This window comes from Acanthopagrus latus, chromosome 10 (genome assembly GCF_904848185.1).
Source record: "Acanthopagrus latus isolate v.2019 chromosome 10, fAcaLat1.1, whole genome shotgun sequence".
NCBI lineage: Eukaryota > Metazoa > Chordata > Actinopteri > Spariformes > Sparidae > Acanthopagrus > Acanthopagrus latus.
In genome coordinates this window covers 4,612,431-4,631,447 of record NC_051048.1, presented here as the reverse complement: position 1 = coordinate 4,631,447, position 19,017 = coordinate 4,612,431, and the positions used below count along the sequence as shown (strand labels likewise).

The window sequence follows — 19,017 nt, the reverse complement described above, 5'->3', positions numbered from 1 at the left end:
TAAAATACAATCTATCATGTATATATGAAAATCAGCTTCTAAGCTCAAGGCTACAAGAGATGCAAACTATTAACTGTTGCACTTCCTTTGTTTTATTCTTGTGCCTTTTTGGCGCACATATCTTATTGTTCTTGGCATATATGTTCTTGCTATTTGTTGCTGAACTTTAGAGGAAAAAGTTTCTTTATCTGGACACGTTTTTGCATATGAGACACTACATCTCACCTCTGTATGGTAAATATAAAAGTTAGCGCCATGAGTTGGTTAGCTTAACTATATAAATCTAATTATTCCTTTAAACTGAGATAATGGCGTCATTATAACTGTATCTTATTAACCAGCGCAGTGACATTTTCTTCATCTGCTTCTTCAGGTTAAAATCATCTAATCACCACTGGCGCCATCTGCTGGTAAAATAGAGGCGATGCAATATATAAACAGTGCTCCTGATCCATTATTTCCTGAGCAGGTTTCACTGTCAAACAATGTTTTGATTAATTTCTTGAGTAATTATGGGGATGTTTGGTCTATAAATATCAGAAAATGGATATTCAACTCATAGATATTCAGATTACTGTCATGTAAGAGGACAGAAACTGGACAATATTCACGTCTAAGAAACTGAAGTCAAGATGAAAATGTAACAACATAGAGTCACTTATACTAGTCATTATTTACCCAGAATTTTTTGCTATTGATATGCACTATTTCCCCACAATGCAATGCACATTCAAGCATCTTATGGCTGGAAATGAAAGTAAGAAGGTGGTAAAGCAGTGTCAGGAACACAACAGAGGACTGAACATAACTGTCGTTTGCTTCGTCGTTGTTAAGTCTGATTAATAAACAAGGCAATTTGATCGACGCCTGACATTTTAAGTATGTTGATCTCTTGCATATTATGAATGTTAGTATATTAAATACTGTATGCAGATTAGCATGGAGTGTGAAAGTGGGACACAACAAACACTCATCTTACCTTGGGTCCTATGTATCCTGGTTGTCCGGGGAAACCTGGGCTGCCTCTCGCTCCCTGTGTGATGGAAACAGAACTGGTTTGATTCACTGCACAGATGACTTAACATATTCCCCTGCACTAAATATAATAAGAAATGATTTATTATTAGGAGGAAACTTGTACTTTTTGTGCATTTCACTCAAAATCTGTCAATACTTCCACTTTCGTCAACACTGAATGGAGGATTTAAGGCTTATTTTCACTACAAGAGTTGGATGCATATAGTATAATAATTGTTTTTGATAGTACTTCAGAATTAAATGGATTTTGAATGTAGGAACAGTAAAATAAAAGCCTACCGGTTGTCCTAGAACCCCAGGAGGCCCGTTAAAACCAGGAGGACCCTGTTTGGTGGAATCAAAGAAGACATCAGTCACAGAGAAAGAAGAGAAGGAAAAGTGAGAGAGGAACTACTTTGTCTTTAATGTATGAAATAACTTTAATACAGTCGGCTGTTAGCACTTACTCTTGCCCCGGGGTATCCAGGAATGCCTTTCTCTCCATATTCACCACGAAAGCCAAATGGTCCCTGAAAAGAAGTAGAGAAAAATGTCTTTAGTTGAGCTCTATAGCCAGAATTTTTCTCACTGACCTTTCTGCGTGTTTGGCATGATATTCCCATGTCACCATCATCAGCATTTCTAATGACTTGGATAAAAATGTCAACGAAAAGGTACAGAAATACGTACGGGTCTACCAGGACTGCCGGAATATCCTCTGATTCCTTTTGGACCAGGTTCACCCTTTGTGAAAAACAGAGAGAAAACAAAGGTGAACTTCTGCGGAACAACAGAAATTAAATTCCGATTTTATTTTATTGTCCAGTGAATAGATTGTGTGTTACACGTTCTTTGTATCAAAACTTACCTTTTGAAACAGTAAAATATCACCCAAAACAAAAAGCTAGTTTAATGGGTGATGGGATTGATATGTTGATCATGCAGATTTTGAAATAGATTCTTAGCTCCCATTGAAGCCACAGAGCTGTTCAAACCCCGGAGAGGATGCACTGTGTCGGGCTCGGAACGCTGAACAATCCAAGGTGGATGATTTGGATTATTTTCATCTCGATGGTTAGCAACAAGGGAGTCAGGGTTAGCTATCTCTGATGTTCACAGTGGGGTTTTTTTCCCACCCTGAGAACTGCAGTGGTCAAGTCATGTATCCAAGAGTGGGAGTAAACCTCAGATATGTAAGGGATCAACACTTATTTCTCCATAGAGATGGCTCGACAAACTCTAAACTCTGTAAAGATACAGTTGGTGTTTCAGGGACTCGTGTCTGTATCTGGATCGACTCTCGAGAACAGTTGCAACAAACCTGCATTCCTTTGTCTCCTTTGGGAAAACCCACAAACTCCACAACGCCATTGATCATTGGCTGGCCGGGGTCGCCGGGCAAGCCCACGTCGCCCTGGATGCCGTAACCAAGGAAGAGAGAGCTGTTTACATGGGTCAGTGTGGTGACGGGGGGGAGGAGACGGCGGTAGGTAAGGCGAAGGCAGAGAGTTTTTGGGGCATTTATGGGGGACCGACCGGTGGATGAGGCCATGGAGGGGGATGTTGTTGTGCGCATGGTGAGCAGAGGAGTGAGGACATGTCAGGGATGATGGTGAGAGGATGGTCCTACTGTAGTACCAAGTTACATCCAACAATCTCCAGAGGCGGAGAGCATCGGATAGAAATGGCCAGAATTTAAAAGCAATGAGTTCTACTTTATGATACCAATGATAAAATTTGATGGTTATTTAACGTTATATCTTCAAAAGCTCAGGTCAACGGACCACTAGGGCTAGCTAGCATTATGTCAGCTGTTTATTTTTGGTTTCCAAGGTCAATCATGGACCTCCAAGCTTCACACCTGGAAGGAAAGCTTTGCAAGCTTTTCAACAGATGAGTTTGGATGTCTTAAACCAGCACAACATTGTTAGGATCCAATCTTAGTTGAATGCTGAAGCATAGTTAACTGCTAATGAATGTATAATAAAGATTTTATTAATCTCAATAAAGCATGTGACACAACAAATGACATAATAGGTTAGTTAGACTTAATAATTAAGTTTGTTAGATGGACCATAGATCAAAAACTTAATTGTATCCCATTTATATATTTCTAGATCACACATTTGGAAACTTTCAGCACCTTTAGAACAATATTAACACATTTAGATTATTTCTGCCTCTTTCACTTCTGCGTAACAAACTCCACAGTGGCAGGAAAAAGATGCTGGACTGATGCTCAGTTAGACGAACCTCTCCTCCACCTCCTCCGACTCCTCTCCTCCGCACGTCCTCCCCCTCCACGGCTGTAAAGTTTGCTGCAATCACTGCTCCTCGTCCTCTTTACCCGCCTGCTGAGTTATTCACCTTCTTTTAACCACTTTTATATCGAAACCCCACCACATCCGTTTGTGTGTGTGTGTGTGTGTGTGTTGTGAAGACATCTTCTGCTCCTAGCCTTCCCTTGCCGTGTTACCTTATCTCCTTTGTAGATAGTGAGAGTTTGTTCGCTTCTTAGTGACCCGTCGCCGGGAGTACCACTGGGTCCGGGTAGACCCACGTCGCCCTGAATCCGAGATACACACAACACACCGTTAGCCAATCAGGAGGATCCGTGGAAGGGGGTTGAGGGGAAACAGGAAGAGGAGGGAGGTCAGAGAGAAGAAAGAGGAGGAAGTAATAGATGTATGGAGTGGGATGGACGAAGCAGATGGAAAGATACAAAGACTACATAACCAGAAGTAAGTGGACACCTGGATATAAATCTATTGCTAACATCCAAAACCCTGGACCGAAATTAGCAGCTACAACAGCCTCCACCTTCCCCACCATAGACTCAGAAGACTCAGAGACTTTTGAGGTTGGGGTTTTTCAGACGAGAACCTGTTCAAAGGCTTTGCAGAGCGCTACTGCATACATGAAAACCAGCTGTAATAACATTTTCATGGCTCAAAAAGAAGCTACGTTTCTATCAGTGACCATGTCTCCCCATCCTTCTTTGCAAATGTTTCATTTCATATGCTCCCACTTGGCCTCACTATCCAGAGATACAACATTTAATTATATTTCTACGCAGATGATACACAGCTGTATCTTTCAGTAAAGCCCACAAAGACTCTGGTATAAAAATGGATCTCAGCAATCTTTCTTCTTGAGATTAGATCACACGGAGATCCTTATCTTTGGTGTCCGGTCCGACTCTTAGTTCCTTATCAGATAATCACTTTGAAAGACTTCGACAGGCCAATTCTGATAGATAGATAGATAGATAGATAGATAGATAGATAGATAGATAGATAGATAGATAGATAGATAGATAGATAGATAGATAGATAGATAGATAGAAAAGAAATAAAGTAAGTTATGAGTGAATTAATACAAAGAGGAAAACATGGGGAAGGATAAAGAAACAGAGTAAAAGGAGAAAGAAAGAGCTGGAGAAAGATCTCAGGAAAACTTAATCTAGATTCTCTTGTTGATCAATTGCATGAAATTCCTCGTTTTCCACAAAAATAAAAAAAGCAGGGGAGGTTTCATCCCACAGATACGTCTCTCAACAGGCTCGACAGTAGATCCAGCTGTTCCCACATTCAGTACAACCCTGAATCTGTCTTGAGTTCAGCGTTTGATGGTTTGGTTGAGCATAACATGCATGCAGTGTGTGAGGACTGTTAGTACTCGTGTGCGATTGTTCAAAATGAGATGAGTAGGTGGGTGGGTGGGTGGATGGGGGGGTTGAGGAGTTTTCAAGAGCAGGCAGATGGAGTGCAAAAATCCCAGAGTTCACCGCCAGATGCCCCACAAACAGGATTAATTAAAAAAGGGAAGATGTAGTGCAACGTGAGAAGTAGGAGCGAGTGATTCCAGCACCAGTTACAGTCCACAGGTCGTCCTCCAGAGTGACAGCTCAGACATTTGATGAGTTTTATCTCTTTTATTACGGACACTTTCTTGATTTGTGGGTATTTAAAGATGGATATTAGATATTTTAAGCAACTGAATGCACCACAGTCAGGCTGAGGTGACGCATGGTCTCATCAAGATCTTATTTTCTTTCGTATTCGAGAGAAAAACTCAAGTAAAATCTCTGAACTGTCATTCATCTGGGAGGGAAACAAGTGTGTGATGCCGCTGGTCAACTCACAAAAAAATAACTGGAGCAGATTTTGAATCAGTTTTTTAAAGTATAAGTTCGCCCAAAAGTGAAAATTCAGTCTTCATGTTCTCACCCTCATGCCGATGGAAAGTCGAGCGAGGTATTGTCGTCTTAAACAACTGAAATAGATGTCGAATACTGACTGTAAGTCAAGTCTACGGAAGCCCCCGGATCCCAAATTGATTCAAAAAGACGTTTTTATACACCACAATCTTCACTGTAGCTGCTAAGCTAAAAGCATTAGCACACATGTGTCTAAAACAGCCATTAGGGCTGTTAAATAATGTTCTATCAAATCAATTTGGGAGCTCAGGGCTTACAGAGAAGACACTGACTTATTTCCATTTTGGGTGAACTGTTCCTTTAAAAAGCCCGATCAGGATTTGAAATGAAACACTGCAGTTTGTTTGTGACCTGACTCAGCGGCAGCTCAGGTCATTTTGAAAGAACAAACCAGACTGAATCAAGTAGAGGGTTCATGTGATCTTTTTATCATACAGAGTGCAACAAACAGTTCAGTAGTCTGTCGATGTGGGGGATGGAGAGAGGAGGGTGGAGAGGATGGAGAGGATGGAGGGATGGGTGGGGTTAAGGAGGGAAGGATGGAATGGATGGAGGGTAAATTAATGGTGGATGGAAGAAGAAGTGCAGATCGCAGAGAAAACACCACCGGTCAGATTTTATCATGCACAGTATTATGTCCAACCAAATTATTTTACAAGCATGCATACACGCATAAATGCACACACAAACACACACCTAGGACCCAGCTAGAGCACTCTAAGCCTGCTGTTGTGTAGCTGTTGTGTAGCTGTTGTGTAGCTGATGTGTATGTGAAGAGAAAAGTGTAAAAAGTCACAAGTCCAACGGTGCGAGATTTAACGTAACGGCGTCCCACCGGGGTCGATACTGGGACCAGGTTTATTTTTCTTTAACTTTGCTCACAGAATGAATAAGAAACATTCTTTAGGAAACTTTAAGGCTATGTTGATGCCACCAACCGGTTCATTGGCCACCAATTTAACCATGAAGTGACCATATTCTGACGAGAGGGTGGAGCCGGTGAGGATATCCTGACTACAACTTGTCCTAAATCACATCCTGCTTCATCGCCTATTTTGGACCATAATTTACTGAATGAACATCATGCTGTGTTGAAGAAGACTTGAAACTAGAGACTGACACAAATACAGTCATCAGGAAACTGTTTACTGAGGTTATAAATCAAGTGAGAATTAGGGTAATTTTCTCATAAGCTTATATAGAATCTGACTTCTTTTTACAACCAGCACTTTCGCATTAGTCTCGCGTTTCAGACCCAGAAGCTCCATTCATAATTTACACTTCACTTCAGTCTGTTTTCACTATTTTCAAAGAATGAGGGTGGAAACATCCATTTTTTGTAGACTACAAAAAAGTTTCTTCTGCATCCTTTTGTAAGTTAATTTCAACATCATTGTGTACTACGGTGATAAGTCTAGCGCCTGTTAGCCGAACGTAGTTTAGCATAAAGAGGAACCTCTTCCTGCAGGAATGCAAAAGTAGCTCACTCACAATGAATAGCTAAAGAAAAGACACATAAAATAGATCCAAATCTGCGTAAAAATTCTACATTTTGAATCGAAAAGAGATTTATCACCGTTTAAGTTTATCGTTGTGGGTTTTTACACTTTCTCGAGTCCTTGAATGATGAAATCACGGAGATAAATCATCCTCTGTGTCACTTTCATGTTTCATTATATTTGTATGTGAATGTTTAAGTTGGAATTAACATTTCCTTGAAAGTCAAACGCCAGTTTGACTGTGATTCTTCTCTTTGTTTATGTGTTATGTTCAGATGATCAACAAGCCATTAAATGATGTGTGATGTAATCCCTGCGGACTCTAAACGAGCTCTTCAGTCAACAAAGCGTACCTTGTCTCCTCTCTCGCCTCGATATCCGTCACTACGGCTCCCCTGAAAACAACAAGGGTTAATTCGGAGGAACGAGAACATTTAAATGTGAAACTGAGACTTGTGTATCTGCTGTTTACTGTCTCATAATAGATTATAATCATCACCTTACTCCGTTACTGTACTTACCACTGGCCCCGGGGGACCGGGAGGACCAGGCGGGCCCTAAAGAGGGACGACAGAATCAGAACCAGCAACACAATTACGACTTATATTCTCAAATGCTTCAGATGAAATACACTAAATCAGAATATTCTGAGGAAGAGGACCAGATGAATTAGTTTACGTACGGGGAATCCATCCGGGCCACTGGGACCAGGGAACCCAGGTGGACCATCAGGACCTCTGACACCCTGCAGAGAAATAAATACATTTATATAGAAATCTGAGTATTTCATATAACTGACAGCAACTTCACATTTAATGTTCATTTCATATCGCTCAGGTGTGCCATTTTATATTGAACATAATTTATTGTTGCACAGTGAGCAGATAAAAGTGAAAGTCTTACAGGTGCACCGTCCCGTCCTGGTAAACCTGGTAAACTCTAAATGAGAGGAAGAAAAAATGGTTAATTATCAATTCAACAGAAAACGTAAAATTTTGTTATCATCATTGTTCATTTGTGCCTCAGAGTACAGGCGACATGCTGACAAAGGATTCAGACTAATGACACCCATGTTGTTAGTATTCAGGTTTACTTTGGCGCCACCTGCTGGACAAACTGCAGGACTGCATGAGATCATGAACTTTATTAATGTGGTTGGAACTCCACAGTGACTTTAACAGCAGGACAGTGATGGAAAAACTCTTTACACTTTTCCTGGGCTCGCCTAAATACGTTGATGTATGTCGTTCAAAATGTGTTTTGGTCTTGAAATCCTCAAAGGGTTTCATGCTTCATGGTTCAAGAGTTTATCTCACTGAATCTGACAAAAAGTATTTGAGATGTTCAACCAAAAAGCTAAAATTACAAACAGACAAACTACTGGACTGCAAACACAAACTTGTTTGACAAGGAAAATAAAAAAAAAAAAACTCTTAAAGAAAGGTAAGGAAAGGAAAGATAAAGATCAGTTTTGGTCACATTTAGTTAATAAAGCTGATTAAACCTCTAAACTTGTTTGTGTGCATGAATCTGAATCTGTGGTTGAGACGTTACCGTGAAGCCGTCGTCAGAGATGTATCGAGGTTCTCCTTTCTGACCCTTCGGCCCGGTAGGCCCCTGTCGAGGAGGAGAGGACGCCATCAGTGACGACAAACTTCATATTCTCTACATGACGAGATCCAAAAACACGTAGAGAGGAATTAAAAGTTAGTCCTCACAGTGAATCCAGGTGCTCCAGGTCCGCCTATCCCCCCAAACCCGGGCTCTCCTGGATCTCCTCTGGTGCCGTTACAGCCGTCGTGTCCTGGTGGTCCTCTGCTGCCCTCCTGACCGGGGTGACCCTGCAGAGACCAGGAGATGAACATGGTCTACACTTTCTGCTTCTTTACGGATATCTTCCGAGATTAAAGATGCAAATTTACGGGAAAGAATCTCAAATATCGCCTGAGATCATAAAGTCACGTATGTTGTGTTTTTACTCACAGGTACTCCATCGCGTCCTGAGAACCCCGGCACTCCCATCGGCCCCTGTGTCAGCAAACAGCCCAGAGTGTTATATAATCATATTATTTGAAGTAAAGTACATTTAGCTTTGCTGTTAACGTAAACGTCACCTTGTCTCCTTTTGGGCCGGATGGTCCTTTCAGTCCACCGTGGCCTTTCTCTCCTTTAGGTCCCGGATGCCCGATGCCACCCCGAGGCCCCTCCGGTCCGGGCTGACCGACCTCACCCAGGGGTCCGGGACGACCCTGAAGCAAGAGAGGAGGGATTATATCTATGTTTTATTGTCATTTCTTGCTGAATCAGTGAGGTGTTGGGTTATAAAATGGTGGAAGATGTGGATCAGCACCTCTAATGATCCGAAGATATTCAGTTTACTGTGACAGAAAAGAGATGAAACCAAAAATACGAACATTTAAGAACTCAGATTAATAGTTTAGAAGAAACGCTGCAACATCATTGTCCTGCGCCGCTCCAGAAATATTTTGCGGACTATGAAACCTCACCCAACTTTCCATCGGTGGAGGGTGAAAGTTTTCGTTTTGTGGCAAACTTTCCAATCCTTTTCCTCTCTGACTATCGAGAGTCTGACCAGTGAATCGGTTTGGCTGATTTATAAGTACAACAGGACGTTTTATAAACCATGAACTCGACTCTGATCCTAGCCGATATCTGCACAACCATTCAAAAGCATTAATCATTTTACCCGATCAATTAAGGGCCAATCTACATTTGATAACATCAGCTGATTGATCAGTTATCTGCTTTTTACCTGCTCAGAACTATGATTGATATGCTGGCCTTTAAAATTCTGCATCCTCACTCACCATCGTCGACCCAGCGAGGTTTGTCTTTGTGTTTTGGATTCGATTGGGTGTGTTTTTACTCGAGACGGGAACAAGTCCGGGCGGAAAAAAAACAACAAGAAACACCCCAGCTGTGGAGCTTTTCTTTTTCATTCTTTTTTTTTTTTTTTTCCTCATGGAGGGATGTTAACCACGTGAGAGGGATGGTGAGGCGCTTTATGTGGGCATGTAGCTGCATGTGGGCTCAGGTGGTGGTCTGGAAGAAAAAAGTGCTACTGCGGAGAAAGAAAAGGCAGGTTTTTTTTTCCAAATGTAACTTATAATAAAGTTTTAAAAAGACCCATCTTTCTGCGGTATCTAGACAGAAGTAGATTATTTTTAAGCTTTTATCTCGTATTGAATGATCTGGTGCTGCTGGCGACTGACTGTAATACCGATTCAAACCACACGATGGCAGTAGAAAAACAGAAACTCAGCATCAGCAGGTGGGTTTGTGCTGATTTGGAGCTGGAGTCCCTCTCTCTTTAGAGTCGAGGCGAACACATTCACACTGCAGCTTTCAACCACTGACAACCTGCCATTAGCTGATAATTTAAGCAGTGTAACAGAAGAGGGGGAGAGGAGGCAGATGGAGGGAGGAGGGACGGACAGATGTCTGCGCTCGGGTCAAAGAAAAGTCAGAGGGACTGATGTTCAGAGCAAAAAACAGACTCCTACTGAGCCAGAGATCCACCTTCATCGACATGCATTGAGGGATTTTCTTCTGCTTTTAAATAAATGTATATAATTCAAAAAACAAGGCTACGAGCAGTTTTATTTTATTGTCACGGCGCGAAGAAAAGTGCTCGTAAATTCAATCGTAAACACGTCACACACTGATGTTAACTAGGGAAGTAAACCGGCGCTGCAGATGTACATTTACCATTTACGAGACATTTACAGAGCTGGGATGCACATTAAACTCTTGCATGCGTGCACGTGTTATATCAGTATATACCATTAGCTTTGCCCTTTGCATCACCTAATTCAAATCACAAGGAGGATGCACACGTAATTACATTTGCACACTGTAGACTAAACAAGCTGTGGGACACACGTGCACAGAGGCTGCACACCATTCATTACGTGCAAGGTAAAGGTTCATACACCCTTTTATTAGCTCCACGCACACACGTAATGCAAGAAGGAAGGTGCCTTTCTGCTCCACACCTGGTCCTATTCATATATAACCACTCCGCCTGCAGACATGAACCCATTTAACTGGTTAAGATAAAAAAAAAAAAATAAAAAATCTAACATCAGAGGAGGTCAAATACAAGTTAAAAACAATCTTTAGCATGTTGTTCTAGCCTGCAGGAGAACCAGGCGGGTGGAGTTTACGGCATCCGGACTATTTAGATAAAGACAGACAATGAAATAGACATAAATTCCTCCTTGTGACTGTCTAAACTTTATATGTTGTTCCCTGTGGCAAAGAATGAGACACCCAGAATGAATTCCTCTGCTGGAATTTGTACGTCATACTGAGAGATTTAGATGAGAAGACTGATGGCACTCTTAACATCTGCCTTGTATTTATAGAGGTTAAATTTAGCTGCTAGTTAGCTTAGCTTAGCACCTCACAGTGACGATGGCCAGTGCGGGATGTAAAAAATAAACTGCGCCCTCCTCAGCTGAGCTGTAATGTCAGCTAGCTTAGTTAGCTAGCCTCTTTATCTGCATAAGTTTGAGGAAGCAGTTAATAATCCTGTACTACAGACTGTAAGCCCTCCAGGATCAACTAATTATTCATAAATACATAAATGAACTTGACTCGACGTGAAGTCACTCTGTTGCCAAATCAGGTGTCGGCTGTGACATCACTCAGACGTGGTTTTGTTCCTCTACCGCACTTGGCTTCTGAAGCGACAATGATCCTGGATTAGCCTTGACCACGCTGTGTGTGTCTGCAGCTCTGCCTCCAGCCCACGTGGCCTCGGGGCCCAGGCGGGGAACGGTAATGACAGGGCTGCCGTGCCAGGTAAAGGCAGCCAGCCGGAGCTGTCTGGCTCGCACTCACAGTCACACCTGGTTTCACCCGGGGAAAATATGCGGGGGTCCCACTTTCTCTCACGCCTCGCCTTCGCTTTGTCTCACTCTTTCTTTTTTTTTTTTCACCGACTTTCCTGCATCTTATTTTGCCTTCCTTTAAACCATCTTTGCACCTTTTATCCTTCGACATGAAGTACTTCAAAAGGTTGCGAGGACGTCTCATCAGAAGGCTCCGGCGTCTCTCTAGTGTCTATTTTCAGGTCACAGGAGTTTCGTTTAAAGACTTGGCTGAGAGCTCTGTCTGTCTGGTGTTATGTAAAAAAAGGTGAGAGGTGAAGTGTAACTTAAGGTGAAAAGACAAGTTTGGTCTCTGAATGATGCTTTTGTTCTTCTTACCTTTTCCTAATAAAATACATGAATAAAAGGCCACTAAAGTCTTATCTCCAGAGTCTCTTTCATGCTCAGCTGTTCTTTGAGGGTTTGAAAGAGGAAGCGAGGCAGGTTTTTCCGAAAAGGTTTACAACACCGCGGTTGATTCCCTAACATGGCGTGGAATTAAATAACGCAGTCTGCAGAGGGGAAGATCACAGAGGAAGAGTGGCGGAATAAAAGAGAAGGGATGAAAGGGAGCGGGGAAAAAAAGGAGGGGGAAACAGAAAACCAATAAAGAATCACATCGGATTGCGTTGGAGCGTGAGGCCGCTCTGAAAACAACCACTAGATGGCGATGTGCGATTCCAAATAGATCAACAACCCTCAGTCACCTCCCTATATGAGAACCCTGCATGCCTGTTAGCCATGTATGTGATGACTGATTCAAAAAGTAGGTCAGAGCCACCAAAGCACTTTTAAAACACTGAGAATAACACGTTTTTTTTAAGTCAAAAACAGTTTCCAGTAACTCAACATTACATCCAACAAGGACTTCTATACTTTATGGAAAGTATAACTCGTGAAATATCTCTGCTAACATTCCTTTGCTGCAAAATCAGCTCACTCGTGGCAGACTTTTAACGGGATGGAAAACAGTGGTCTCTTGCTCGGCAACCGTCATGCATTTTGGCTGGAGATGGCTAGAAAATGTTGTTTAAATACCTGGATCTATGGCTGCACAAGGTCCTGACAATCACTAAAATTACCTACTTTTATTAGCTAACATTGCTCTCAAACAGTGGTTTCTCATCTTGCATCTTGGCTAGAAAAGGTGGCTAGAAACTGTCCTGACATCTTGTAAAGAAATACCCAGTTTCGTCGCTGCAGAGATGGCTACACAACACCCAAACTATCTGTTGGAACGGGAGGCAAACAGTGGTCTCTCGCTTGGGAGCTGTCTTGGATCTGGGCTGGAACAGACGGATAGAGAACATCCCAACATCCTGTCAAAATACCTGGTTTTGTCGCTGCAAAGTTTGCTGCACAATTTCAACTGATTACTAAAATGACATTCATCAGTTGAAAGACAATGCAAAGGGTGGTCTCCAACAGTGGTCTCTCGCTTGACAACCGTCTGACAACTCGGCTATAAAAGACAGCTATAATACGTCCATACATCTTGTGAAAATTACCTGCTTTTGTTACTGCAAAGGTGGCTGCAAGATCTCCTGGTGGTCTCTTAAATGACCCACTAAATTGGTTGAAGAGAGGCGTGAACAGTGGTCTCTCGCTCAGAGACCATCTGATATCTCGGCAAGAAAAGACAGCTATAAAATGTTGCGACGTCTTGTAAAAATACCCGGTTTTGTCGCTGCAACCATGGCTACACAACACCCCAACTAAATGTAACTACTTTTATCGGCCGAAACAGGACATGACCCGTGGTCTCGTCCAGTGGTCTCTCGCTCGGCAGCTGCCTAAACTACCGATCTGGCAAGTTGGCCGAATATTTGGCTATGGGGGATTAAAATCTGGATTTATTATTCAAAGTGCTTCACATCTGGTCTGCACATATTAAACTAATAATGTACTTTGCTTTTTATACACATGGAGACAAATTTTATCAGAGATCAGTCTATCCAGCGGCCAGCGTCTCCCCGGGTCCCGACACCCTTGCCAGTTGGCATCCCCGTCTGTTTTCATGCCAGCCCGTCGGGTCTCCGCCCGGCTCTTCCAGACCTTCCATCCTCATCACCTTCCAGCAGACTGGTCAGTTTGTAGGCCCAAATCCCCTCCAGCACAAAGGGCACAATGGAGCCTATTCTAGGCGGCTAAGCTCTCTGGACTTACTGCTCCCATCGGGCCTACCTCACTTCCTGATAGAGGAGAGTGCTTGGACAGACAGATTCTAGCTGCCATGCGTGTGAAAACCCCGGTGTGTGTGTGTGTGTGTCGTCCGTGAACGCGCGGCCACGCAAACGCGAACGCACACAGCCTCAGGCCCTCGGAGGACTTATCGGGATGCATTGTTTTGAGCGGCGAGTGCGCTAGGGGGAAGATTTTAGCTGTCACACCGCATGCTCACTGGGGGACTTTGATGGGAGGATGGGGGGGGGGCAACGCTGGCAAACGTTGGGTCTTTGGGTGCAAGTTTAATCAGCGGGGCAGTGTGATAACCCAATTACGGCTCGCGCCAGATGCAGACACACACACACAACCATGACTCGGCAGAAAGGGCGAGCGATGGCTACAAAGTGTGCTCGGAGAAATGGGACTTTTGATGCCGCTAGAGATGAAACAAGAAGTGAAAACACTAACGAATAATTCAGCGGCTCCCACAGCCGTCGGCGCACAGACGAGAGGGCCGAGGGAAATCCTCTCTAGATGGGAATGTTTAGGTTGCGTCGTCTTTTTTTCCTCCCCCTTCCTATCCCCTCCAGCGATCACACCGTGAGCCCAAACACCTTGGTTTATCTCAGACATGTTTGTCATGCTCGGGATGAGTGATGATACAGCCAAGGACACAGCGAGCGAGAGGAGATAGTTGGAGCATAGGGGCAGCCGAGATTGAATTACTCAGATACCTGGAGAAGCAACTGGGCTCTGAGCAGTTGACCACACCTGTAGTTCTGTTTAATATTCTCATTGTGGACGAACCTCTTTGACAAAACTTTAAGATGGTGACTTTTGTCTCGAGCTTTTCTGATGCTAAAGTCATTTACGATGCCGCTTTATTCCTGTTTGTTGAAAGTTTTAACAGCTGCTCATGGGAAACAACAAATCTTCTAGAGAAACAAGGAAGCCGAAAAACAGAAGGAAGGGTCCAGAATGTGGTGCCCTGTCAACACTTCATAGAGTTGCCACTGATTTTTTATCAACGCAGTGTTCGAAAGGCTTCTGTTCATCTGATCAGAAGTCATACGACCATAGTTATGTTGGGTTTTAGCCGGTTTAAATCCAGCTGTCAACACAGTCTGGTACCCACGCAAGATTCAGTGATGTAACAACACTTCCTTCTCTTTAAAGTTCCTTGTTTCGCGAGAGGATTTGTTTCCCATGAGCTCCCTAAACATGAAGCAACTGCATATGAGCCCATGTCTTGTTAAACTAATCAATTAGAAGACGGATAATAGCTGCTGTCTTCTCCTCTCCTCCTCAGGCTTCACCTTTCTCTCTCTCTCCCTTCATGACTGATTCCCACCCCTCCTCTCCGACCCCCGACTCGTCTGTTTGTGCCGATGGCGGCCGTTAAAACCGACAACCTGTTCTCTCTTTTCATCCAGGTGCTTTCGCCTCCAATAAAAAGCCCATTAGCGGCCGTCCCACGGTGATGATGTCATAAAGTCGCGGAGCTTTCTCAGCTGTCGGACAGGAAGCGAGGCGGAGAAGGAGGAGGAGGAAGCGCCGATACCTTCTTTCTGTTATCTAAACACAAAAACACGACGGAGTCTTAACGACTGAAACAACAAGGCGCTCAGCACATGTAAAAAGCCGACTTTAACTAAATGGTGCAATTGAGGCTGAAACGAAAAAAATTAGCCCGAGGTGACGACAGCCTCTGAGCACAAACGGCAGATGTAATTGGCACGTTTAAAACCTTTAAGACCTCTAAAAAGCAATGGGGACGAAGATGTTTGGCAACGGCTTTAAGATCCATTACGACGCTCAGCTACGAGTCGTCTGTCGGCTCGGCAGTGCTGCAACAATCTCCACGAGACTACCTGAAGTAAAAATTAGGGATAAAAGTGGCCCCTTGTTGAGGAAACGAGACGTGAGTTACACCCTGTGTTTAAGATATCATCTTGAGTTTGAGCCTTTTTTTTTTTTTTTTTTTGGTGTGTTTTGGGGAGGAACCATCAAGATAGCAGCAGCAGCAGCGTAAAGAGATAGAGAGCGGTGAAAGAGGCGTCCTGAGTGGAGCATAAAGAGCTATAGGGGTTTGAGGGGAGAGCAGTGAGTGAATCACAGTATATTATCAAGGACAAAAGAAGCAGCACATGTGGGAACATACAGTCGGGAGGATACGAAGATGTCTGTATCTTTATGTTTGAGGTGCGAGTTATCAGCGTGAGACGATCTGGTTTGACCTGCTTGATACATTATAAGACCCTCGGATTTAATCAATCTCTGTCAGCAGCCATCATTTCTTTAGGATTTACATCTTAACCCTGCAAAACTGACTTATTTCACTCGTGTCCGTTTGCTGGGTTTGGGTTCAAACAAAACTTGGATGTAAGATGTGTCTCGGTCCAGGAAAGACCCCCCTCAACTTCTGGTTTTTGGTTTTATTATGAATAAGAGGTTGTATCAGGATCACTTTCTCTAACTTTGCAAGATTTTTTGATTGATTTCTCAGAGAGTGATGTCTGAATCTTGATGAAAACTCGACTCACGGTTATATGCATCTACGCACCTGTCAGGATGCTCTTATATCACAGTGTCATGGTGACGCTGACCTTTGACCTTGACCGTGTCACAATCATCACTCGAATGGTTGAGTAATGGCCAAACATGCATCGTCTTTCTTTTGGATCACGGTGACTCGAGACCTCCTGTTCGTGTGTCGTTGGACAGAAAACTATTCTTGCGCCATTCTTGTTTCCTTATAATCTACATCTTACCCGTGCAATACAATTTATTGGGTTTATTTCCAATTCCAGGCTTGAATTGAACATGTGGATGAAAACAGGTGGATGCCTCACAAATGAGTGCGTCATCCGCGCTGGCTAAGAAACGTCACATTCTTAAAGCTTATCGCGGTCAAACAACACTTCAGACTGTTGACAGCAGCGCCGGACAAGAATGTGCAAGACGACAAACAAACACAACAAGTTTCAGACTTCAGCAAAAACGCCGCGGTTTCCTTTCAAGCTCTTCACCTCTCGTTGTTTATAACGGGATGAAGAGACGCGGTCACGTTTTCCAGTCGCACAAAAAGCAGCGATGTGTGTGAAGACGAGCTCGACCCAGCTGTGTTTAGTTAGGTAGGGCCGGGGATTCCAGCACAGTTTGTTAATGCTCCGCTAATGTGCATATTTTCAGTATCGCTGTCTGTGTGTGTGTGTGTGTGTGTGTGTGTGTGTGTGTGCACCAGCAGCGTGGGACTCTTTCCCCTCCACACTATCTGCTCCTTCAAAACAAAAGTCCAGAGATACTAGCAGGGGAAGCTGCACTCCCGCCTGATACCATCTGACGCCCACCCAACCTGCAGCTGACTCGTCTGCTGGATAAAACAGCACATATAGGAGCTTATAACACGAGAGGCGATGAGCATCTGCATGTTTAACAGCGTGCCTCAGTAACGAGCGGGGAGGGGCAGATATCAAAAAGCCGTAAATGACGCGAGCGTGGATTTGTGTATCATAAATAACGGTTGTGTCATCTTCATATCAAATCACAAGATCCTATAAAAACCGTAATAACCACTTCGGTTGCATTCCTGCGTTTTGTACAAGTGTGTGTAAGACATCAGAGAGGTGAAACCAATGAGATCTTCACACTAAATCTTTCTTTTCTTCTCTTAAATATTATAATTAAGTCATCTTAATTAGACGGGCAAGAACGTACCGTCTAAAATCACACAAGAACGTAACTTATAGGTGCTTTTCTTGAACATCCTGCCAAACTTCAAAGTAAAAGGACCTGAAAACTTCAAAATAATTCATGTTATACTGTTGTGTTTTAATGTAATGTGATACAAATCTTCTATAATGCACATTTAATCTCATATAATGTATGTAACACTTAAAACTGCACATAATTGCTCCTTATTACACACCTCAGGGTTGTACACTGGTGTTGACATCAGCTGCTAAGGTGCGTTCAGGGACGGTGGGTGAGGGGAATTGTCTTGAATTATACAATATAAACTGACTTGTGGGATCCCTTCAGTACATAAATATAAATCAAAGTGCCTACTCAGGTACTGTTGAGGTACTTGTACATTAACTGAGTATCTCATTTCCTGCTGCTTTAAACTTAAACTCCACAATATTAAGGAGGAATATATATATATTATTTACTCCGTTATAATTATCTTATAACATTAAAGTTTTAAAATAAATGCAGTGGAGTAAAAAAAAAAAAAATGTGTTTCTTATATTAAAACTGCATCAAATATGTCTCAGTGACACATTCAGTTCACAGCAGTTCCTCCAGCAGCCATGAGAGGGCAGTAAAACTGAGACGATGCAGCAACAGGTCTCTGGTGCTCATCTTCAACATTTGATAACAGTTTATAATTCAGGAACCAAACAGGAAACATCCTGATGAAATGAAGTTTTAGCTTTTTTTTTCTCTCTTTGTTATTTAATGTTTGTATAATAAAGTTACGAGATTCAAAGTCATCAGAGAGACAAACAGGTAAGAGTGATGAGAGAGGAGAAGGAAATAAAGGATAAAGACACACACACACACCCCTTGACCTTCTGGTCTACCCTGGCCTTTGTGTTGAATGTGACCTCTGACCTCTCCTAGACAAAACTTGGTGTCTGGTGAGTGGATGAGAGGGCTGTGAGTGTCAGGTGTGTCTGTGTGTGTGCGTGTGTGTGTGTGTTCAAAGCTGAATTCTATCCTTCCATCACTTCAGCAGCTCAGACTGAAAGACAAGGGGATGTTTTTTTTTTTTTTTTTTTTGTTAGTCGAGACATTTTGGACAAAGGGGGAGGCAAAATGGCAGCTATACCGCCATTTTATACGTCTGTGTGCGTGTGTGTTTGTGTGTGTGTGCGCTAAGAAGAAGCCTAAACAAAGACGACCGCCACCGTTTTTAGACTCCTGCCTCATTAGGAGGATGAGCCTGCAGATAAAATGCCATACAGGGGCCCAGGAGTGTGTGATAAGACCATCCTGTACATTAGACACACACACACACACACACACACACACACACACGGAAACATAACAGTAACCACACACATATATCCTCTTAAAAGAGACTAACAAGTTCTCCATCAGCGAAACTGATGAGAGAGTGAGGGGGAGACAGAGAGAGGAAGAGGGGGGAGAGAGGTGGTAGATATATTGAAAGATAACGTAAAGAGACAGAAGAGATCAAAGTTGAACTGCAGCC

General features: G+C 43.0%; 1 protein-coding gene across 7 annotated transcripts in view; it reads right to left on the bottom strand.

Annotated features, from left to right (window-relative positions):
• Positions 1-19,017, bottom strand: part of col4a6 (collagen, type IV, alpha 6) — a 112,030-nt gene that overhangs the window by 19,408 nt on the left and 73,605 nt on the right. For 5 of the 7 annotated variants that reach the window (XM_037111026.1, XM_037111030.1, XM_037111028.1 and 2 more), the window contains exons 5-17: positions 8,850-8,984; positions 8,719-8,763; positions 8,454-8,576; positions 8,290-8,352; positions 7,639-7,674; positions 7,418-7,480; positions 7,257-7,292; positions 7,089-7,130; positions 2,339-2,431; positions 1,708-1,761; positions 1,485-1,547; positions 1,318-1,362; positions 980-1,033 (exon numbers count right to left, since the gene is read on the bottom strand). In XM_037111026.1, the coding sequence (XP_036966921.1) occupies positions 980-1,033; positions 1,318-1,362; positions 1,485-1,547; positions 1,708-1,761; positions 2,339-2,431; positions 7,089-7,130; positions 7,257-7,292; positions 7,418-7,480; positions 7,639-7,674; positions 8,290-8,352; positions 8,454-8,576; positions 8,719-8,763; positions 8,850-8,984 (852 nt within the window). Of the gene's footprint in view, positions 1-979; positions 1,034-1,317; positions 1,363-1,484; positions 1,548-1,707; positions 1,762-2,338; positions 2,432-3,493; positions 3,584-7,088; positions 7,131-7,256; positions 7,293-7,417; positions 7,481-7,638; positions 7,675-8,289; positions 8,353-8,453; positions 8,577-8,718; positions 8,764-8,849; positions 8,985-19,017 lie in introns of all 7 variants that reach the window. The other 2 variants (XM_037111027.1, XM_037111032.1) reach the window with 1 other exon arrangement.